This window comes from Plectropomus leopardus, chromosome 23 (assembly GCF_026936395.1).
Source record: "Plectropomus leopardus strain MGB_pleo_1.0 chromosome 23, ASM2693639v1, whole genome shotgun sequence".
Lineage (NCBI taxonomy): Eukaryota > Metazoa > Chordata > Actinopteri > Perciformes > Serranidae > Plectropomus > Plectropomus leopardus.
In genome coordinates, this window is record NC_142198.1 from 13,589,578 (window position 1) to 13,613,654 (window position 24,077).

At 37.1% G+C, this 24,077-nt stretch overlaps 2 protein-coding genes and 1 long non-coding RNA gene across 3 annotated transcripts in view; 2 read left to right on the forward strand and 1 right to left on the reverse strand.

Moving 5' to 3' along the window:
• The window catches only part of LOC148185662 (uncharacterized), a 73,242-nt gene that overhangs the window by 28,853 nt on the left and 20,312 nt on the right, over positions 1–24,077 (reverse strand). The gene's annotated exons all lie outside the window — the stretch shown is intronic.
• LOC121961797 (homeobox protein HMX3-like) lies at positions 6,923–11,171 on the forward strand. The gene is made up of 3 exons (XM_042511826.2): positions 6,923–7,511; positions 8,144–8,326; positions 9,372–11,171. Exons 1-3 carry the CDS (start codon positions 7,262–7,264, stop codon positions 9,797–9,799), a joined length of 861 nt encoding a protein of 286 aa, XP_042367760.1. The 5' UTR covers positions 6,923–7,261; the 3' UTR covers positions 9,800–11,171.
• LOC121962422 (homeobox protein HMX3-like) lies at positions 12,391–14,349 on the forward strand. Its single transcript, XM_042512677.2, has 2 exons — positions 12,391–12,722; positions 13,098–14,349. Exons 1-2 carry the CDS (start codon positions 12,506–12,508, stop codon positions 13,643–13,645), a joined length of 765 nt encoding a protein of 254 aa, XP_042368611.2. The 5' UTR covers positions 12,391–12,505; the 3' UTR covers positions 13,646–14,349.

A 24,077-nucleotide genomic window follows, 5' to 3' on the forward strand; every position in this document is an offset into this window, starting at 1 on the left:
TTAAGTAAAAAACAACATTTTTTTAGTTCTATTTAAATAAACTTGAAACTTGAAAAATGTAAGTAAATACAACTATTAGTCTTAGTTTGTTTACTTGATATCTAACTGTTAAATTTACTTAAAATTTACTCAATTTCATGAAGTTGTTGCACCATAAAAACACACACACACATAAAGACATGTATAATTAAAGCAGTCTTTTTAAGTTTTAGCAACATTAGCATACCAAGTGTACTGTGCTTTATATCTGAATTATGCTCATTGCAAACCAGTCAGTCATATTTGTATTTTCTTAAACATGTTAAAAAAAAATACAACTTGCAGATCTCCAAACTTCATCACTGGCAAAATCCTTTGTGATGATCAAGTTAAGTCAGACCAACTTGATTTACTGAAGTTGATAACAATGAGAAAGTAATTTCACCTGTCATTTTTAAGTTGAAACAACTTAAAAAAAATCAGTGAATACAGCTACATTTTGAGTAAACTTAACGATTTGATACAAAGTAAATATAAATTAAGAGTATTTACTTTTTCTTTTTCAAGGCAATCAGTTTGCCTTGTTTTTAAAAGTAAAATTAACTTGTCAGATTTTCAGTGTGGGTATTTTTCTGAAGGTTTCAAGCTGTTAAAGGAAAAATGATTTGCTCTGTCAGACAGTGGTGGGGATGTGTGGCATTAGGCCACAATGTGGTTAAAATATCAAGCCTTTCCCTCCTTTGTGCTGAGCTGACAAGGTGGCTCTAACAGGGGTTAATTTGCCGTTCAAGGGTTAAACAAACAGGCATTAATAGTTTATTCCAGCCAAGACTCTAATGTGTTTTCAAGCTTGAGAGACAAAACTCTAACAAAAAGAAAAGCCAACCAGGTTATTATTTTTGTTAACAAGCTTTTGTGCGAGGCTGCAGAGGCTTTTTTTGCGATAAACCAAACAGCTCCCAGAATGCCTTTTGGTTTGTCCCAGTGAATCGGGCTCCGGGTGCAGTAAGGTGAGGGCTAATAGGGATTAAGCAGGAGAAGTATGTGTCAGTTTCGATGCTTGTAATCTGGAGTGTTCTTTTTGGAGTTTCTGAGCAGGTATAAAACGCAGATTAAGAAGCATTTCTGATAAGTGACAGCGGGAGCCCGGAGGTCTGTTTTCACGCAGGGTCCAACGCTGACCTATTTGACACGAGCTGCCAGGGAAACAGCGTGTTTAAAATCTCATCTGATGGAAACTAGTTCAGCACTTTGGGGGTTTTTTTTTTTTGAGTAAGAAAAATAAAAGTGCTGTTGGGATAAAACAACAGCAGAGGACGACGAGCAGGAGTTGCAGGAGAGCTGAGAATCAGACAGATTGGTGAATAGCTCCACGCTTGATGTGGCATAAAGGGGCCTTCTGGTTGACTGGCTCTGTTTAGGCCGACCTAAGATGTCTGGACCTTCCTGACCTCATATACACTATTGCATTGTGGGCCATGGCTTTAACCTCAACAGCTTGCATCGCCACAGTGGCCCATTATAGTGGCAGTAATGATGCGGAGGATTCCCCCAGCAGCAGACTATTTATAAAGGGATTCCCATCCTGAAGCAGCACAAACATATGCACTGTTAATGATACCGGATTAAGGTCCTATATGTATTAAATTTATGATTATGTTTCGAGTTGTCATCAGGAAATCAAAATAATGACATGGATTGATCGTGCAAGATTTACTGTCCTGCACTTCTTCTCTGGGAGTACTGTGGCTTTAAAATGACTATTTATTTAGACTTTATGTTTAATTAACAATTAGTACCACTTTATTTGTACAGATATATAGTATTTGTAACATTTAAAAATCTTATTAGATCACCATTACTTGGAATGTGGAAAAAGGAGTTGATTACATGTCTTGGGCTGGCTGACATATATTGTTGAAGGTAAACAGAAAAACTTGTTTGGGACTCATTTATGTCTATTTTGTACAGCGAAGCATGTATTATTGACTTATTGACTTAGTTATTTAGTATTATATATATATATATATATATATATATATATATATATATCTAATTAATTATTTATATATTTCGGTTGATTTGTAAAGTGTTATTATTATTATTATTATTATTATTATTATTATTATTATTGTTATTATTATTATTATTATTATTAGTAGTAGTAGTAGTAGTATTGGGAGACTGCCTAATAATTGTATCTTGTTCAAATAGTAACAAATAGTCAAATAGTCAGTGGTGTAAAGGGAAAAAGGTATAAAAGTACTGCAGTTTGAGGTACTTTACTTACATTTTATGCTAAACTTCTACTTCACTACATTTCAGATGTAAATATTACACTTCTTGCTTAATCCATAGTGAAAGTTATTTTGCAAATTAAGATTTTCTACAAAACTTACAATTAGATTTTTAACATGATTAACTATATGACAATGATTAACTTTAACTACAATAGTAGGGGTGATAAACGCCAGAGACCTTAAGATATTATTATGATACTTGAATCACAATACAATATTACTGCAATTTTAAACATTATGTGATATACTACTGTGATGACATATACTGCGATACATGCAATTTATTACCCTTTTTCAACTGCAAATTATATATCCCCAAAGGAAAACTTTTGTTTATCCAATGAGATAATTTTTCAGTCTGTTCATCACACCTCAGTTGTTTTTATTGCAACAAAATGTGACAGTGGACTGAAAAAGCTGTTCGTTTGATTATTCCAGTAGGCTACAAAAAGTTTAATTTTATTTTCAATTTATATAATAAAAAAAATGGATACATGGTGTCTGTGTATCGGTACAATATTGCATTTAAAAACTTATATTCACTCAGTAGGTAAACACAAACAGTGAGCCTACGAATATTTAGTGACCAAATAAATCCTCTGTCTGATTTTCCTTCCTTGCTTGTAAACTCTATTTAAATCAAATATATTAGAAATATGACTGAATTTCTAGACAATGAGTCCTAAAAAAAGACTCCTTGTCCTAAGTGATCATGCAGCAGGAAATGTGGAGGTTAAGGTCTCCATTGCATCATATCCACCTTGTGAAGCAGCAGTGCCAGCCTTAATTAAGAGATCCTGAACATGCCTCTGTGCAACGCCTCACAATGAGGCCGGACAGGAAAGGAAGTGTAAGGTTATCGTAGCATGAGATTGTTTCGAACTTGCTTCAAACTGACACAAAAACATGTCCGTCTGAATTATTGTTTGAGGACAAAAAAAACAACAGAAAGCTAAATTTCCCATCATTCTGTATCTTTTTAAATACCCGCACACCTCAACTGCATGCAAGCATCTTTGCAACTCGGCCCTGCAGAGTCCTTTCACAGCCCGCAAAAGTAGTTCCAGATTAATAGGATGTGAGGTAATTTGAAAAAATTGTTTCCTTTGATTTCTTTCTCCGCCACGTCTCTGTTTGACTTTATGAACCGCTGACCAATAAGCATGTAATGACACATATACTTCCACTAAAAAGACCACAGTCAAATTACCCTGCACTTAAAAACAAGGCAAAAAACACTCCAAAACTGCACACATTTGGTAAAAAAAAAAAATCCACCAAAAGTACTGAACTTCACAAAAGACCAATTAAACAACCAGATACTCAAACATCTTTGTGATTTTTTCCAACTAACATCTAAAAACTAAATAAATAAGGAGTCAACATGGCTGTAAATCACATCTGGATAATCTTAAACCAGGGGTGCCCAACATAGGGGTTAGATCCCCACAGGGGGTCATTAAAAAAACCTAAGGGGTCACTTGAAAATAGGAAAGAAGAATAAAAGGTGGATTTCTGCTACATGTACATACGGCCAATTAGTTTTATTTCAGGCTTTTTTTCTAGTCTTTTTTCTTCTCTTTTTAAATATTTAATAGCTGTAAATCATGTGGCCTTTAAAAAAAATGATAAAAATGATTAAGAAATTAAACTGCTCACAGACGTATGCAACCTCTAGCAAGGGGTTGAAAATGGACACGCCTCTGTTTTAAAGGCCCTAAAAACTTTATTTTTTCCATTTGCTTTACAGTATGTGATGAGTGATGATACCAAAGCATGATTTTATGCTAAAGTTAAAGGAGTTTCAGTTATCTCACATGAGAGATTAATGTATTTTTTCCTCTGTGCTGTGCATCACTGACTTGAAGTGGGCTGGGTTTCATTTGGGAAAAAATGTGATGTCATACTTCCGAGCACCAATCAGAGTTCAGCAATATTTGAACTAGAATCTGAGGACAGTTGGAGGTTGTTTTGTCATTGTAAATCAAATCAAACTACACAGTCCCAATGAAGAAGAAGACTAGCTGATTTCTGAGTGCTAAAACACTTCATAAATTTAAAAAAATGCCTAAGATGAATTGTTGCTCTTATTGCTCATTTAGTTATGAATGCCTAATTTTACACAGAAAAACTTAATATTTGAAGCCACGTTTTTAGAGGCCTTGAGGGAACGTAAACCAAAAGGACTGGAAACTCTTGTCCTAAACTTTGCTATCAATACACTGAAACATCTCACTTTTACAAAAATCTAGGAAGCCAACTGTCTCTAAAAAGGTAAGTAAATAAAACTATTTATTGATTTTTTTTAATCCTGCTTCTGTCCCCATGTATCTAAATAAATAGTTTCTGTGTTGTTTCCTGAATTGTTTTCATGTCAAACCAAATTCATCTTTTAATTTAAAAAAAAAACAGCCTCAAACCAGTGAGCACAAACATCAGATTAGGTAAAGTAACTGTTCGTGCAAGTTTTGCCACAAAACATTCCCACAATATAATACTCTACTCATAACCTTCTTATGAATTACAGATATCAGCTTTAACTATACGCCATGTGCATTCTGAAAAGAAAAAAATGCTGAAGAAAGAGTTAAACTTTTATGTTAGTGTTCTTGTAATTTGAGAATTCATGTAAAAATGTGTGTGGAGGTGTTACACCCCGACCAGAATCCAGAGTATTAGGTTGATAGGCTATTACTTGCAAAAGAGGCTTAAATAAAGTCAATTTAGTGCCACAATGGAGAACAATTGTGAGTAATTCCTCTGAGAAAACAAACGGTTTGTTGTTCTGTGCTGGCCGGTCAGCTGTACAGGGATTAATACACTGACAGATTACCACTCTGTCCACTTTCCTCTTTCATGATTCTTGAACTTACATTTCTTACAGTGTGTTCTTTGCAAAAAATAAATAGAAAAAAAGTTTGATTTATAAAAGATTGACTAACATGTAGTCTGAAAACCTGCAGCCTGGGATGTTTTGCATTTGTTCTCGGCTACTAACAGATGAAAGTAAGCTTTTCATAGTGTTTAAATCCTATTACAACTCCAAACGCGGTGGTGTTTTACTCCACTGTTCACAGCTCTGCAGCTGACGAAACATTCTCCACCTCCTGCATTCATTAGCTCATGCTAAGCCAGGACTATCCACGGACATTTAAGGTGGTAAGGCTCTTTAAAAAACAAGATAAATTCTTCAAGGATAAGTTACACTTGAGTGTTCATACAAGGCTTTATAATGACTGCATGGTGAAATGGCTTTCTGTTAGTATTTTGAAGCCTGTGGTGCAAAGAACAGCTTCAACAGCATGTTGATGTCAACAGTGTGGATGCCTGCGGGTGTGTGCATTTGGAAATAAATGTTTGCAAATAAACAACTCATGCATAAACATGAATTATTCTGTGAACTATGTTTTTTGTTGTTGTTTTGGGGTTTTTTTGCAGAAGAATTTCTTCATGTAAGTGGTGAACCAAGTAAAAGCCCTCCCTCCACTCCAAAATGTGTTTTGCTTATTGTCACTTGAATGTTTACTGTGCAGAGTTTAAAATATGTTTTCACATTTAATTGCTGAAAAGGGAAAGTTTCTGTGCTCTCCATAAATCTGAGTGTAACGTGTTTATTAGCATAATTTGGGGCTTGAAAACTAGTCTGTAAGCCAATAGCTGGTCAAAAAAACAACTTGAAAAAGTGTGATGTAAACTCAAAACTCAAAGGAATTAACTTTTTATAAACATCTAGTGTCTCATAGTCAATATTTGCTCATAGATTCCATTAATCAAATTTTTCAAAAATGAAAACTTTTTTTAAAAAGTCAGTTTTTGTAAAAATGCCATCAAGAATTTTATAGGGCCAAAAAATTTCACTGTCAGACTTTTTTCTTCCTTTTTTAAGATGCAGGTATTGGACAACATGCTCATTCTCAAAAACTGAAATACAAATTAAAGAACTCTAACATATAGAATCAGTATAACAGCTGTTAAATAAGAGCCATTAGGAGACTTGTCAGCTGTAAAGGGTTAAAATGCGACCAAGCGGCCTGTTACAGGCTTCATCACGCGCGGCTGCCCCTCTCTAGTCCAAACATCACAAAAAAAGGTTTTCTGCAATTTTTAAACAACATAAGTAATAATAATTTTTATTATTATAATAGTTTTATGTCTCAATATTAAAAAAAAAAAAGTTTTCTAGGCTCTCCGACATATATTTATTTATTTTTAAACACAATTTTAGTGTTTGTTTTTGTCAAATGGGCGGACGAAATAAAGGATTCACGTGTTTTCTTTTTCTCATCTCGCCTGAGTTACATTTCGATCGAAAAACCTTGTGTTCTCTATTAAAGTTAAGGTAGCCTCCATGACAAAAAAATAATAATTTAATCATTAATAACAAAGAAGGCTATATAAAAATAATTGATCAAGCAAATGCAGCATTATTAAGAGAAATATGGATTTAAATTATATATTTTTAGCTTCCAATGGCGCTAAAAAACCGACTAATAATTGACAGAATAGGAGATTTACAGCATGCACAGTAAATCTACAGTGTGCATGGACAGATGTAGCCAATAGGCGGTACTGTGCCATTCTTCATGAAACTCTGTCTCCAGCCCTGAGGACAGCGCTGTATCTCTGCTTTGGTTTGCTCCCTAATTGACCTAAATACAGCATCTCTGCGCTCCCTCAAGGCACACTATCACACAGCCTGCACGAGAGGCTCCGGAGAACGAGACAGTCTCGTGTTTTCTTTTTTCTGGAGTAATTCCTCGTCTCTCTACTAGACCAAATTTCTGTCTGGATCTCTGACAGCGGAGGACTGAGCTATCTTTGCTCTCATGGATTGCGCCGGGATGGTTTGCGCGGAGCGGGAGACACTGCTGGTTGTGAGCAAGTCACATTATCCAGAATGATTTTATAAAATCCAAATTTTGGGATTTTTTTTTTGTGTTTGTATTTTAAGCTGAAAAGCTCCCCGAGGAAGGACAGAAAACATGCTTGACGACACAGCGCCGAGATCGAAGCTGGGTCCTCCGTCGCGAGGTTCGTCTTTTTACATTGAGAATCTGTTGGGGACCGCGTACACAGGGGCTTCATCTGAGGAGCGCGTGGACACTCCAAGCCGTAAAGTTACCGACCACAGCCCGGTGATGTGTCCCGGAGTGGAAAGTAAACGTGAGGACGATAGTAAAGTGCTGAACTGGAGCGGGACGTCACCAAACACAGCGCACGGCACCTCAAAAAGTGAGTGCACCTCTTAATATTTGTTTGTCCGCAGCTGGCAAGAAAGATGAATAAAAAATGTTCGGAAAAGAGTAAATTATTGCTCTCATTTCGTCTGTTAAACCTGCTTTACGGGACTCAATCGTGACCAAGTACTACCTGTCAGGATCGCGAAAACACTGATGTCCAATGTACAACCCAGTAACACATTTCATACTCGTAATAAAACCTCCCCAATCCGTGCGTAAAAGTGCGTAAATTGCCACCTGGACCAGAATAAGGCAAAAAATGTCCAGCGTTTATACTTTTCTTATAAACATCTCACTCTGGTTCTTCAAAGGGCCACAAGAGGACAGGTCACAGGGGCTTTAGCACGTTTCATTGTCCCTTCCTCCGTGCGTAAATCACCCAAACTTCCTAATTATCAGCCTGCAGCGCGAGCCAACAGTTTTTGGCATGCACACAACCCTCACTCTGATGCTCCAAATAGACCAGCAGTGGCGAACTGACGCTTATTTATAATCTTGGAAAGGAGGGGCGGCGTGCATGCGCACATTTGGAGCAAAATGTCAGATAATGTCCTGCTGCTGGACAAGAGCGAAATGAAGCCTGGACAGTGAGTAAGATTTGTTACCGTCTCACGTTCTCTGCAGGTCCACCGTGCCACAGTGAACACACAGACCCTGTGCCGACGAGCGACCGGGATTCCCCAACTTTAAGAGGGCGGGGGGAGACCGATGAGCCGGAGGACAAGGGGGACGAGAGTCTGACGGATGACAGAGAAGAAGAGGACGCACGCTCCTCCTGCTTCTCTCGAGAGGACAGCTGTGATACAGGTGAGGCCAAAGCACACCGGTTACATCCTAAACTTGAACAAAATAATCCACTCTGCGGTCTGCAGAAGAGCAGAATCCTCACTACGCCTGCGCTGTTCCCCCCCAAACTCGTCATCTAGTGTGTTGGTTGTCTTATCCAAAATGTAAGATTATTGGTGTTTTAGGTGTTGGTGTTTCCAGAACTTTTAGTTCTTACTAGTTTGATTATTTTTCCTGACAGCACTATCAACAAACAGGTCCACATACGTTTTTTTTGTTAAGTTGCAGGGGCGTAGCTAAGAGTTCCCAGGTCAAGGGAGAATAACACTTGACCAGGCACTGCTTTAAAATTTAAAAAGCATAAATAAAATCCTATATTTTTTAATGTGTTTTTTTTTTGTAGTTTTTTTCATCAGTTGCCCATACAATGTGGAGGTATAAGCACATATTTTCCCAATTGAACATCAACAGAAAGTTATAGAGAAGCTGAATCATAAATGTTTGTGATGATTTAGCCCTATTTTCACCAGTATTAGCACGTTTCTGCAGGATGTTCAAACATGGAAAAAATGCTTAAAATAGGCATTACATTCTGTTTACATTTTGTTTATTTGTTTTCTGGTGTGTCACATTCAATATCATGAATTCACCAGAAAACAGGTTAGTAAACAGTAGAAAGCAGCATGGAGGCCAGTGAAAATGTTGAGTTTACCTCTCTTTTATATCTCCCACTAATTCAGTCTCTCTTTCGAATTTGGTGCCAATTAATTTTAAAAAATGCTCGAGCACTGCTCGCACAGAGACAGACAGTATTTTGTGGCAGGCGAAAATGAATCGCCACCAAGGTGTCGTATTTTCATCACTGCTGATCGAAGCGATCAGAGCCGGAGCCAATAAATACTGATGACTGCTACAGAGGAAATTGTCTCTGTAAATGAATGAGGATTGTGACCTTTCCCATTAAATACAAAAGCCAGATGTTAATGGGTGTAAATGGGTTTAGGAAAGGGCTTTTGAGTTGGATCCAGTTCCATTTAGTGGAATCTCTCCTGCTTCCTCCTCTCAGGTGACATAAAGGTGGCACGAAAGAAGAAGACCCGCACCGTGTTCAGCCGGAGTCAGGTCTTCCAGCTTGAGTCTACTTTCGATCTAAAGCGCTATCTGAGCAGCTCAGAGCGAGCCGGGCTGGCTGCATCGCTGCAGCTCACGGAAACCCAGGTGAAGATCTGGTTTCAGAACCGCAGGAACAAGTGGAAGCGGCAGATCGCTGCAGACGTGGAGGCCGGCAGCGCCGCTGTCCCCTACACTGCCCAGAGGGTCGTCAGAGTTCCCGTGTTGTATCGTGAGAATGCCCGTACTCCCGTGACGCTGACCAGCCTGCCTCAAATGACGCCATCGGTGATCGGCTTCTCTAACTCTATCAGCTATCCATTGACTTCCCATTTCACACATCCGGTGTCGTTCATAACGCCACAGATGACTGGACTGGTGTGACTTTGAGGGTGGAGGTGATGTAAAAAAAGACTGAGCTACTTGTTACTCTTTTGACACCAGTTAATCTAATAAAGATGCTGCAAAAATATCATTTTAGTTCAGTTTCAAATCCTGTAAAGTCACATGATGATAAACCCAATTCATCCTGCGTTTAAGATTCCTAGAAGCAACATCATCATCCTTGAATGGCTGCTTTAAAACCCTGAAAACAAGACTATTGCTCCCCATTAGTGGCGGTGTTTGCCGATTTATTTTAAACTAAGGGATTTTGAGATTCACTGTTAGACCTAGACTACGATGGATATTTTTGGCTGTTTAAACTGCCCACAATCCTGTCCTCAAGTTTACATGGAGGACATTACACACCGGGTCACAAATGTTTCAAGTATAGCTCTATTTTCTGATTATTTTCACAGAACTTTAACGTATATGTGTATGTATGTGGGATCAAAATAGGGTCAATAAGATTCTGAGCAAGTGAAATGAACCCATGGCAAATATCAGCCATAGTAAACCGATAAAACAACTCAAAAATGCAGACAAAAATGTGGTTAATAAATTAAAAGATTATAAGTGCACAAGTTATGTTAACACTTAAAGAAAACAGGTGTTTGTGAATTTCAGATTCCAAGCAGAAAACTCTAAGTTCCCATATTGTGTGTGACACTAAAGCTACAAATAAACCTAATCTTGGCACTGCTTTTACAGGAAATTACAAAATCAGGGCCAAATTTCTACTTTCCATATACTTTCTTACTTTTATTTACACTTTCTGCTTTTAATCTGTTCTCTAATGGTCAATTGGTAATCTTTTCTATTCACACTACTTGAAATTCTTTCTCAGAGTGACTTCACAAGCTCTGAATCTTTTTTGACTCAAATTTGACCCCATACATATAATTTGGGAATATTATGCACTGTGTCCTCGGACATTTAGAGACTTGATCATTTATGAAAAAGCTGTTTGGTGCTTGTGACTTTTGATAGCTGTGAGCATGGGTACATTATTAGCAATATTCTTTGACACAGTTTTTTATTTAAGAGGATTTTAATACAGATTTTTTTGTACACTGACGTGTTCACATGGGAATAATAAAATATATGCACAAAGTTTTTGGTGGTTTCTAAATGGCGATGCAATTCATGTATTTTTTTGTCCTTATTTATAAATTCAACCATACACTGTAAAAACAAAGTTTTGTTTTAACTTAGTAAATGTTTGGTTTTAGTGTTAAAGTGCCAGTCTACTTTTTTTACCATAAAGATTGAAGTACATTCACCTGAATAATTGATAGTTTTAGTCATTAATGACAAATCACTATTGTGTGTTTTTCATTAATCATAATTCAAAATAAAGGCATCTTTATCTACAGTACACTGTAAAAATAAACTATTTGTTTTAACTTTAAAAAGTTAGTATCCGGGCTGCTTTAAAATTTTCAGTTGACTGAATTTGAGAAGACAAGTTGACGTTATTTTGTAGTGAATCAACTTGTCCTCTCAATTTCAGTCAACTTAAAAATAAAATACGGCAGCCCAGACACTTACTTTCATACTTTTTTTTCGTCTTTTCGGGGGTTTTCTGTTTGTTTGTTTGTTTGTTAGTTTTTTGTTTTTTTTACAGTGCAGTAGGCCAAGTTGAGATAGAGTTGTGGACAAATTTGGATGTTAGATAAACAAGACAATAAGGTTCACAGGGTACTATAAACAGAATTAAATAGTCCTAAAAACCCTTTAAGGTCCTATAATTCTCATGACTTCATAAAGTTGACAACCAGGACTCCTAAAAAATGAGCCACTTTGGATATCAGCACTGTAAAATCTGACAAGTTGATTTTACTTTTTTAAAAAAATTACGAACCCAACTGTCTTGAAAAATGTAAGTAAATATAACCATTAGTCTTAATCTATGTTTACTTCATCCATGTTTACTTCCTAATTGGCAAGTTTACGTAAAAAATAGTTATATTTACTTTTCTTAAGTTGTTGCAACTTAAAAATGACAAGTTAAATTAAATCACTTTTTCTAAGTTTCAGTAACTTCAGTAAACCAAGTTTACTGTGCTATATATCTGTATTCTGCTGGTTACAAACTCAGTCACATTTGTATTTTCTTCAACATGATAACAAAACAGAACCCGCAGATCTCCAAACTATATAATCGTCAAAATCATCTGATGATCAAGTTAAGTCAGACTAACTTGGTTCATTAAAGCTGCTAACACTTAGAAAGAACAACGTAATTTAATTTGTCATTTTTAGGTTGCAACAACCTCACAAATCAAATAAAGCTAAATTTTGAGTAAACTTAATACGATATAAATAAATTAAGATTGATAGTTATGTTTCCTTTTTCAAGGCAATTGGTTTCCCAGATTATTTTAAGAAAGATCAACTTGTCAAGTCAAAGTTTGCTGAGTATTTCGGTTCATGAAGCCAGCAGGCATGAGCTGGAGTTTCAGAGGGGGGAAAAAAAAAAAGCTGAAGCCTCAATATGGCAGCCAGACTTAAATCTGCATCCCGCCCTCATCATCTGCCCCACAACCTCACCAATCAAAAGCTGCCAAACCGCAGTCTTCCGGGTCGTTGAAGAACGTCGCACCTCACTCCTCACGCGCGCGCTAGTCGAAGCCGAGGAGCAATGGTGCTCGGAGCGTCCGGGGACGTCGTCGTCGGTGTTTCGGGACTCTCGGAGGAGCGGATGAAATGCCGGGGAACATGAGCAAAGAGGACGCCCCGGGTCGGAGCGCTTCTTTGACGTTCACCATCGACAACATCCTGAACCTGAAGCAGCGGGACGGCGGAGACTCGGACGCGTCCAAGGGACAGCAGAGGGACAGTGGATGTAAGGATGGGTTGCAAGCGCGCTATGAGGCTGTGTGGGACGTCCGGAGTAGGCATGACAGCGGATCAGAACAGACAGGTAACTGGGAATTTAATAATTTCACAGAACAAGACAGTAAGAAGACTTAAAAAGTGTCTCTCCTGTATTATTATTAAGATTTTTTACAGATATTAATTTTTTTTAAAAAGCGAATTGATACAGTTTGATGCCAATAGAGTGATTTTGGGACAGAATAACGCGAAACGATAAATATGGCTTAAAATAAAAGACTCTGGAGGTTTCCAGAAAGTGTGGGGTGAAGATCGCAGACCAAATGTTTTTTTATTTATTTATTTTTTTATTATTCAGGCAACAGCTGCTTTTACGCAGCTTCCTCTCAGGTGTTTGCACGCATTAAAAAAACAAGTTTGCATTTACGCTGCATCACAGCACGTGTTGTCGCTTCACCCACAGCGCAAACGAAGCCCAGAGTCCACCGTCCGGACCACGGGGAAAACGAACCTCCGCTGATCGCTAACTCCTGTCCCGGGGCGCACAGCGCGCTCACCGCCGAGGACACATCCGAGAAGCAGCTGCAGGAGGAGGCAACCGCGGACTCTAAAGCTATGGTCAAAAAGAAAACGCGCACCATCTTCTCCAAGAGACAGATATTTCAGCTGGAGGCGACTTTTGACATGAAGAGGTATCTGAGCAGCTCGGAGAGAGCGTGCCTCGCCAGCTCCCTGCAGCTCACCGAGACCCAGGTCAAAATCTGGTTTCAGAACCGCCGCAACAAGCTCAAGAGACAGCTATCCACGGACATGGAGGGGCCGCTGGCCGCAGAGCACCTCTCAGAGGCGGCCAAAAATGTGCAATTACCGACTTTTTACAAAGACAGCAGCCTGCTGGGCGGATGTTTGTTACCCATGCCTTTCCCTGTCGTGTACCCGACTGCGACCGCTGCGCCTTACATCTACTTTTCCAACACTGGCAAATATTTCGGCCTGTTTGATGCAGACTGATTTTTTTCTCTGTTTGGGATCAGATGACAGTGTGTGGACAGTCGGACAGTCTGTTTTGGCCTCAGGCCTGTCACTTATTTTTTTATTTTTTATTTTTGGACATCATAAAAATTCTCCCAATTTTGATGTCAACATATCAACTAATCCTAGACATGCATGTGCCACTTTTTGTCCCTCTTAATTTTTTTTCTCTAAATTTTATAATGACTATTAATTAATTATTATTATTATTATTATTATTATTATTATTATTATTGTTAGGGCATTTCGAATAGAAAGTTTGTCAGAAAAATGTGCATGCATGTAAGTTCCTCTGCAGTTTTATTTTGCGCAGTAATGTCATCTGAATGAATGTACGTTAATGCTGCATCAACTTTATCACCCCGCAATAATCTTTTTATCTTTCTTTCCAACTCTTTGGTTGAACTTTTAAATGAGTTTCAGTGGAGCAACGCATCATTTGTGTGTGTGTAAATATATATATATATATATATATATATATATATATATATATATATATATATATATATATATATACATGGCCTTATTATTATTATTATTATCATTAATTAATTAATTAATTAAATACTCGTTTCTCATCACGTGACATTTCTTATGACAGACTGTTAAACTGTGAATACAGTTAGTATATCATAATGAATTTTGCAATAAAAAGTGTAATATTTGCAATTTTACCAGTGTGTTGACTCAAGCCGAATTATATTCGGACAAAAGACGCTCTAACCAATCAAAACCCACATTTGATAATTGACTGTGTTTTATTACATTTACCTTTTTTGCATTTCGTCCCGTGTATCAAAGAAAGCTTGTTATATCAGAAAGTTTAAAAAGCTATGTAATCATGGGCAACACCAAAGTTAAAGTTTAGATTTTTCTGTTGCATGTGCAGTAAAAAGTGGAACCAGGCGGGTCGAAAAAAAGGCTCCAGGTTGCTTTAATTGCGTAATAACGAACGAACAGAACTACGTTGTGAAATGTTTTTACAGCAATAGCTCACTTTCCTGTGTATTAATTTATCCATTTTGGAACTTTTATTTGTATCATACTCGGCAATGATGGAAGAAATACTCAGTAAAACTATCAATTTTACTAGTGACAGTATAAAAATACACAAGTAAAAGTCAAAATATTAGCTTAAGTAAAAGTAGACTACAAAAGTATTTGCTTCAAAATAAACTAAAAGTACCTGATAAAAGTACTCATTGTGCAGAATGGCCCACTTCAGAATAATATTAGATAATAATTATTGATGCATTATATGTGTTCCTCACTTAAATGTTGCTGCTAGTAAAGGTGGGGCTCATTTGAAGTACTTAATATACCTTGATATACCATATTTTATCAGTTGATTAATTCTGTATTAATCATCTACATTTTCAAATGAACTCAAACTGTCAGATGAATGAGTAAAAAAGTTTAATGTTTTCCTCTGAAGTAAAGTATAAAGTAGCATAAATGGAAATACTCATGTAAACTAAAAGTATCTCAGAACTGAACATATGTACTGTATAAATGTAGCCACATTTCAGCACTGTGCCTCAGCCTGCTTACATATCTTGTTGCCTGTCTGAACATCCACTTTTAGTTTGCACCGAAATCCCTAAACTGTGTTCTTAAACACCAAATACTTGCAAACTTAACGGTTTGTGGGCTATTTGTCTCTAAAAAATGGATTTAGATGTCAGCAGATGTGAACAACTCTCAGGCCTAAACTTAATAGTCTGTTGAAACTTTTTAGCTTCATTTTTTCAGTGATTTAGAAGGTTGAACAGAGCATTTTCAATTCAGACATTATTTTTTCCTTCCTTATTATTAGAAACTTTTTAAAGACTGCCATTAATAAAATGTAAACAATGGAGAAAAATCTCATCTTTAATCTAAACTTAAAATTTTACTTTGAAAAACAATTATTCAATAATAATGACTACAGTTTGGACTGTAAAAAATTCAGCAGCCAGTGTGAGGTGAAAAATCATGTGGTACCACTTTACACAAAAGGAAAAAAAAAAACCTGATTTTTAGAACTGCTTAAAAAAAAAAACAGATACAAATGCCTAATTTGGGTTCAATTTCTATAAAGACAGAAGAGGGATGCTTTCAAAGAAGTAAAGTTTTGTAAAAACAATTTCTATATTTATATTTTTATTATAATTTATAATTAGAAGAATTAGCCGAAAGTAGTGAAAAGTCTGTTTGCTTATTGTTTGTATTGTTTCATACCTGCCACCAATGTATATTAACATAACATCTGATCCTCTAACTAAAATTTAACTTTTTCAAAATCTTAATATATATTAGGTTTGTGCCCTTGTGGTTTTCTGCTGTTATTTTATTGTTACTATTATTATTATTATGTTGGAAAGGCATGGCCAACCATATGCAGACCTACAGTATAATGTTTGTTATTATTTAGCGCATTAAAGAAAACATGTGGCAGTCACAAAAAGTTTCTATCACACTCCCACTCACTGCTTTTAACAATAAACATACTGACATAAAATAGTATAAGATGTCATTTTAACATTACTGCATACATACTGGAAAAAGTAATGATGAGGTATCATTACATAAAAGAAAGGGCTCCTTGTAAATTTAAATTTTAACGTTACGGTGGCAAAAAGTTTATTATAACAAAAATATATTAAGTCCACTGGACTTTGAGGCTCTTGATAAGTCTTTTATATTGTGGAAACTTACAAAAAAGTTTTAGTGTTAAATGATTTATGAGAAGAAGTAGCAAATATGGGAGTAAAAAAACAAGAGATAACCAATGACAAACCAGGCGATTGCATCATTAAACACTGAGCTCAGACAGTCGATCAACTTACACATCATCAACTTTGTGTGGCACGGTGTATATTTTCTCACCGCACAGGCATATGTGCAAAAAGCACCCTCAGAGAGACCATGAGAAAGTCACGTCATAGCATTGTGACTCATTACATTCACGCTGTTTGGACCGACAACTTCTGTCCTTGACCGACAAGGAGCTCTCGTGTTTTTAATTTGAAAGAAAAGCAGTTCTTTTTGTTACAGGTCTGTTGGTGATGAACACATCAGAGGTTCCCCCCACTATCTGTTTGTCTTTGCCGTTAGGGCGCATGAGCGTGCACGAGTGCAGCTGAGTAATGCATCTCTGCAGAGAAAGCGAGAGTGAGAGAAATAAGAGAAATGTGTGTTTAGGTGGACTTGCATCAGTGCTTCTGGAGAGATTTTTCCTAAAGGGCCCAGCAAGCTGCACTTACACACCGTTTCCGGGTCACTTCCCCCTTCAGTGCTGGAGCCTCTCACTGCTTTCTCCCTGTCACAGCCATTCAAGGGCCCGTCGCTGTTAACCTGTTCACTCAACCACTTAGTCTGCCTGCAAATCTGTTGTTTTCTCTGCTAAATTCCTGTCCACCTTTGCAACGCATGTTGGGTTCTACTGTATCTCATTGTTCCCACAAAGGAAATGAGTTGAATACGTTGTGTAAAAATGAAGAGTAGAACGACAGGAAATGCCTCTTTAACACTTTTGATCCTTTACACATTCATATGGGGCTACAATTCTGAAATAAATCCAAAAATAGAAGAAACAGTAGTTATTCTTTAAAAATAAAAATAAAAAAAGATTTTAAAAAAAGGATTAACATGCAATAAAAGGCAATTATTTTCTTTTTAAGGCAGATTTTTGCATGGCTAAAATATCTAATTATCAGTATAATTATTAGCAGCTTGCCCAATTTTAATATGTTACATATTCAGCAACATGGTACCAACTGTAAACTATTGCAGATCCCTCTAAGCCTTTAATGCTACGCAGTTGAATGGGATTTTAGCGTCTTATTGTCCAACAAAGCGCCAGGATCCCTTTGAAAATGTCAATAATCCAACTCGGACAGTGATTACCACCAGCAACATTGATCCTATTTAAATTCAGAGCATTAATTAGACTGTATCAGATAGACACTGAATCATTGAGAATATCACCTCTGATAAGTAACTTACAGTGTATTATTGAATTACACTACTATTTAAATTAGTGATATCAATTAAAATGTGTCTATAATATACTGTCAGTTCACATTATGAAAACGCTATAATATGTATTATCAGTTCTGGCGTAACGTGTGAGATGTACTAAGTAGTAGTATGTTTAAGTAGTACCGTAACTAAATACATTTGAAAGACTCAACTTTGACATTAAAAAAAGGCTCTCATCCCGTAAAAAAAGGCGCAGAATGCTTTAATACACCCCTGCACGTAGGATTAATCTCTATATGCATGTTTGATTGTATGTTGGCCTATGAGCAAAAATTTAAAATAATACATAAAAAATCAATAAGGTGACTAGGATTTGGTTCCCTGACTATAAGCTGTCTGAATATATGTAGTAAATATTCAATATGTTCTAAAGACAAAAAGTTGTCTGCATCTTCACATCTGGGACAAAAAAAATCAGTCAAAGTGACCTGTTTGTGTTTGAAAATAGAGTTTTGTACTTGTAATCCTAATTTTGTGTTTTTGCAAAAGTTAATTTTGTACACCGTGCAAGCTTGTGTGTCTGACTTAATTTGTTAAGTTTAAATGTTTAGGTTTTTGTATATAAATTTTTTGAGTGCACAACTTACAAAAAGTTTTACACACAAAAACCTATATATTGAGACTGTGTGTGTATGTGTGTGTGTGTTTACAAAATGTTTCAATACATTCAAGCACACCAATAAATATCACTATTTAGTGGTTAAACATTAACACTAATTTAAGCGTAAAGATTTGGTTTTAGGGTTAAAGGGCCAATCTGTATTTTTTTTTTTTTTTTTTACCATAGAAATTTAAAGTATATTCACCTGAATAATTAAATTGTTTGAGACATGAATGCTAAATTGCTAATTTGTGCATTTTTAAATCATAATTCAACATAAAGGCTTATTTTACTAAGGAAATGTAAAAATAAAGTATTTGTTTTGACTTAAAAAAAAGTTAAGTGCCTTAAAACTAACAGCTGACTGAATTTGTGAAGACAAAAGTTTAGGTAATTTAATGATTCAACTTGTCTTCTCAAATTCAGTCAACTTAAAAAATTAAGGCAGCCTGAACAGTAACTTTTAAGTTAAAACAAATAGTTTTACTAAACACTGCTGTAAAATATGCCTTTATTTTGAATTATGATCAATGGAAAATGCACAAAATGGTGATTTATCAGTAATGGCTTAAACTACTTAATTATTCAGGACAATATACTTCAAATGTATATGACCAAAAAAATACAGATCTGTCCTTTGACCCTAAAAACAAATGTTAATTCAGAAATTATTCCCTAATATATTATTGAATAGTTGGTGCTCATTTAAAAAGCCAAATGATGTAATGCTAATAGTTAATAATAAAAACACTAAGAATTTAGATTTTTTTATTTCCTTGTGGTAATTTTGTTAATTCTTTGGAGGTCGGGTGACACCTTTGATTACATTTGGATCACAGATTGTGCCTTTAACGTTATAACTGCGGCTACCGGTAATTCAGGTTAAAGGTCGGGGTCATACATGGAGCGATTATGTTTAAAAATTACTCTGCAGAGATTAAATGTAAGTCAATACAAATGTCCTCACAAGTGTAGCAGAACAGGTTTGTGTGCTAAAGTGCCCGCTTGGCGTGTCTTGAGTGTGTCTGAGATGGAGGTGGGGAGGTGTGGGGGGTCGGGTGGGGTTTACAGTCGCCAGACTTCCTGACTCTCCTGCTGTCGGACACTTGTGAGCGCAGCGTTGGCTCTTTGTGTCTCAGCACTCTGCTCTGCAACCACAAGGTTCAAGTGACCCCACCGACTGCCTGCAGTCTGCCCCGGGCCGGGCCGCAACCCCCCCACACCCCCCCACCCCACCCAGCCTCGTCTGTCAGAGGCGAAGAAAAATCCATTAAAATCTCAACCTGATCAAAAAGACGCCCAAAGCCAAGACACCATATGCGCTCATTTAGGGCTATCGATGACTGGCGAGCATTTTCTGGGGTAGCTTAATACATGCGATTGACTTCCTGCCAACAGTGGCAACAAAGACTGTTTTTCTACAAAGAAAATAGAGCTGCGAGTTTGGCAGAGTTACTCCGGGCTGATGTGCACCTCAAGGCCATCCAGAGCTGTCAGCACGTTCCTCCAGTTTGACCATCACTAAACCGCACGCCACATGGTTTCCATTCTGTGTTAAACGCACGAATGCCGAGCGCTATTGTTGAGATCATTGATCCCCAAATTGCAAGTGATGATGCGGTCCCACTGAATGATTGTGGTGGGAGTTTCTCTCATGCCATTAGCATGTAAATATGGAGATGTGAACAGACTGCTACGGCTTCGTCTTACCACCAGTATTATTCATAAACGTCCCCGTGAAGTCTTTTTAAATCACGTCCAAAATCCAAACATAAGGAATTGAGACCAATGTTTACACGCTGCAGTCATATTAGTGCTGCTTTGTATTATGTGCACTAAGCTTGAGCACGTGTGTGTTATCTTGAAGATCATCTTGTCTTCGTCTCAGAGAGGTTGACATGTTGTCGTTTCTCATCTCATCTCCTCGACGCCGAGTGACAACTTTGATTGAGATTTCCACATCAATCATTCTCCACTGGCCTTGTTTGTAACTAGACCCAAACGTCTGAACAGTTGTTTAATAACCCAGATAAGGAGCTATTAAATGTTGGCACTATTTGGCGACCTAGGGCTGAAAAACAGGCCTGTTTCGCCGTGAGCTTTCTTTGTGCGCTCTCAGATGGGATTTATAATTACGACCAATTACCGTTAGAGCCGCCTGGAGGTAGGCTGGCTCTGGATGCAGCATGTGAAGACCGAGCTTCATTTTCTTTCATGATGCATCAGAGGTGAGCTCTAACTGCTGTAAAATACCATAACTGGCGAGAGATGGCAGGAAATGTGAGACAGTGCCAGAGAACAATTTAAAAAAGCAAGATGATAATGTAATTTAAGAACAACTGCCTCACATGAGACAAGTAGGGATGCATTATAAATATTAAGCCGATAAGTTATCGGCTGATAATGGAAAATTTATTGTGTATTATCTGACATTATAGCCAATAAATAGCACTGATAATACAAAGCCATACTGCTGTCATGGACGTAAAAAGGGCAGCATCTACACACTGATGCAATAAATGATGGTACGCCTTTAAAGCCGCCGTTCTTTTTCATGTTTTATTTAAATTTTCACTTGACTTAAAAAAAAAGTTGCTGGGAACTTTCAGTTTTGATGAAACATATGCTAAAGGCAATTAAACTAATTTTTGTGTTGGACTTTGTTATATTCATTTAAATATTGACACAAAGATTTCATTTTTATTGCAAATGAATATTGGTTCCAAATATCAGTTACTAGTCTCATTAATTACTAATGATCGGTGTCTGCCCTGAAAAAAACAGCATCGGTTGACCCCTATTAGACGCTGCTCTAAAGGATTGTCTCCGGAGCATTTCCACAAACTAACACAGCAGCAGCAGCCAACATCTTCCACAGAACCTTTAAACAGCACCAATAAACGCACAAAAAAAGGCACGACTCTGTCATTAATACCCACTACTGACCTTTAAAGGAACAACATGCAACACATGAAGTGGAATCAAACCCATCTTGCAATTCAGATGGTTTCACTTGACCCGCTTACCAACCAGGAAATCCTGAAATAGTCTCATTTTTACTCTTACTTTATTTCTCACCCACAGAAAAGGTTCAAGTGTTGTGACACGATCCTACAGTCCATTTCAGTCCTAACTTCTAATTAGTTAGTTATTATTAACTAACTAGCGAACAATGAGCAGAAAAAGCAGAACAAAGAGAAACGTTTTCAAAATCAAACACTGTGCTTTGGCACCAACTCAGAAAAGAAAGTAAAATAACTATTACTAAAGATGGAAAATATGACACATTAGACAACACCCAGAGGGATGAATTGTGATTAATCATTAGTTACTTCTTTGAAATGAGGAGTGTGTGCACCTGTTTGACTTTCACCAACGCAACAAAGGCACCCTTTATAATTTCTTTATACATTGTGACTAATGGTTTTATTAATGCTTGTAAATAATTTCATATGCTGTTTGTCAATTAAGCCAATAATAAGAGCAGTATTTTGTTTACCAGGTTGTTAATAAAATCCATTTGGCTGTTGTTTATGCTCAAAAATGTTGGTGATCATATAATAAAGATGTCCAGGGGTTTCTCACTTTCTAGTAAGCTGTCACGTATGCAGTCATAGATGTTGTTAAGTCATTACTAAAGGGGTTTTACAATATTTTTATCATGTCATGTATGAGGATGAACACCAATTAAGGGGTTTTTCACAAACTGGCAACATAAAAGTTATTGTCATTTATGGCTTCAAACTGATATATATTATATTTTTATATTTTTTTTACATTTTCCACCTATGCATGTCACAGTTTCCTGTAAAACTGTGCAGAGGTGCACTAAGCGCTGGCTCAGACGGTGGTTTGTTCAGAGGACTCAGTGACGCTGCACTTTACAACATAAACAACACCCCATTCATTATGACTCGTAACTTGATAGCGACCGAAGGGGATCTGGACCCTCTCGACAGGCTTTCAGAGGGCTTATTGATCCATTAATTTCGTCGACTTTAGTGGTCTGCAGTGACAGAGTGCCTCTGTAAATTGAATGGGGGCTGAGGGGATTACAATGACCGTATCTGATGAAAAGGTCCTGCATGAGTGGCGACGACATAAATAAAGCCAAAGGTCATCCATCTTCCCCTCTCAGGAACTGTGTCGAGGGGTATCTCATCTCATCCCCGAAGGCCCCCTAGTGGCAAATACGCCACAGCAGTGAAGAGCGGCCAAATGTCAGCATATGCTCTTCACACTTTGGAGATGAACAGCGGGGAGGAAGCGGTGGGGACCAAGGTACCCGGGGGATTCTATTTCTGCATTCATTTTTGTATTTGTTAAACTAATTTAGGGTCTGACTGTAATGACTAACTGTAAATAAATGTTGCTTCCTTTCACATCACACAGAGCCAAAGCTACCAATGAGGACACTGAGGTCATATTATGTGTAATTTTCCAAATTTGTTAAAATTGGGCCAGCAAATAGTTGAGAATGTTGATCAATTTTTCTTAATAACAAAATTAACTCTCAAAAAGTCCATTTAGGAGCTGTACTGGATGTTTTTATTAGGGGTTGACAGATAAACAGCCTGGTCGACTGTTGGAGACTGTTGGATATTTGGCATTTTGCAGATTATCTGTATCTGCGTTTTATTTTATTGATCACCGATAAAATGAATGAATTAAAAAGTGCAAAGAAAGTGTAAGAATGGGAGAAACTTTTTCTTTGTAAAACGTCAGGGAGCTATTTTACTTCATTCATTTTGTTATTTAAATTTTCACTTGACTTAATAAAAAAGAAGTTGCTGGGAACTTTTAGGATATGTTGAAAAACATTAATATTAATATTATGTATTCTACATACAATATCAAATATATTAATATTCATATATGTATTCTACATACATTAGACACCTATGCCAACTTTACTATGATAGATTTATTTTTTAAATGTAACTATTGAAATATTTTATTTTGTTAATTCACTCATCCATTCACTCATTAATTCATGCTATTCATTCCAAATCATTTTTTCCAACCTAAGATTGTTTTTTCTTTTGCTGATTTGAATTAATTCTGCTTCTTGGAATCAATGGAATCTTTTCACATCTAATTTCATCGTATCTCATCTTATGTGCAACACCTCAGTTTATGCTGTGAAGGAAGGTGACATCTTATATGACTAATATCCCTCCAGCGCGACACTTTTCAGTAACAGATGTGGGCGAGTGTTAGAAAAACGTCGTCCCCAGGGACAGAAGACCATATTGTGCCTTGTGTTTGCTGTGATATCCCTCTGTGTATGGCAACAACAGGTCACTTCATTGTGGCCTCGGAGATGAAAAGCCCTGACCTTCGAGGGCACTGGTCTAGCCAACTTTAAACTACATGTCATCTGACCCGGGATCAGATGTCTGCCGCCTCACGCAACTACAACGCCAAGTACGAGCAGTAATAAGACTAGCAGTGCCATTCAGAGTGATACGAGTTATGAAAATCATTTAATAAGAACAATATGGAGGAACTGTGACGCCCCAGATGACAGAATCCACCCAGCCTATCAGTCTGTCCTCGTCTTTAAGATCAGTGTACATGCTCTGTTACAAAAGACACTCTGAAATCAATAGTACAAGTTGGAGGAAACAGATACTTGAGACTAATGGACACTGGGAATTGCGGCTGATGGGCGCAAAGGGCTGAAATTCATATTGATACGGACATCACAGGCCAGTGGGCTCCAAGGGGGCGAGAGGAGGTCACAGGTTGCTTTGACAGCCTACCCCGTCTTAATGGAAGCCTATC

What these genes read in the sequence shown, in the direction of transcription:
- LOC121961797 (XM_042511826.2), top strand. Translation starts at nt 7,262, where the DNA reads ATGCTTGACGACACAGCGCCGAGATCGAAGCTGGGTCCTCCGTCGCGA. An exon ending in AGCGCACGGCACCTCAAAAA is followed by an intron (nt 7,512 to 8,143) that starts GTGAGTGCACCT and finishes CGTTCTCTGCAG; the next exon opens with GTCCACCGTGCCACAGTGAA. An exon ending in AGAGGACAGCTGTGATACAG is followed by an intron (nt 8,327 to 9,371) that starts GTGAGGCCAAAG and finishes TCCTCCTCTCAG; the next exon opens with GTGACATAAAGGTGGCACGA.
- LOC121962422 (XM_042512677.2), top strand. Translation starts at nt 12,506, where the DNA reads ATGCCGGGGAACATGAGCAAAGAGGACGCCCCGGGTCGGAGCGCTTCT. An exon ending in CAGCGGATCAGAACAGACAG is followed by an intron (nt 12,723 to 13,097) that starts GTAACTGGGAAT and finishes CTTCACCCACAG; the next exon opens with CGCAAACGAAGCCCAGAGTC.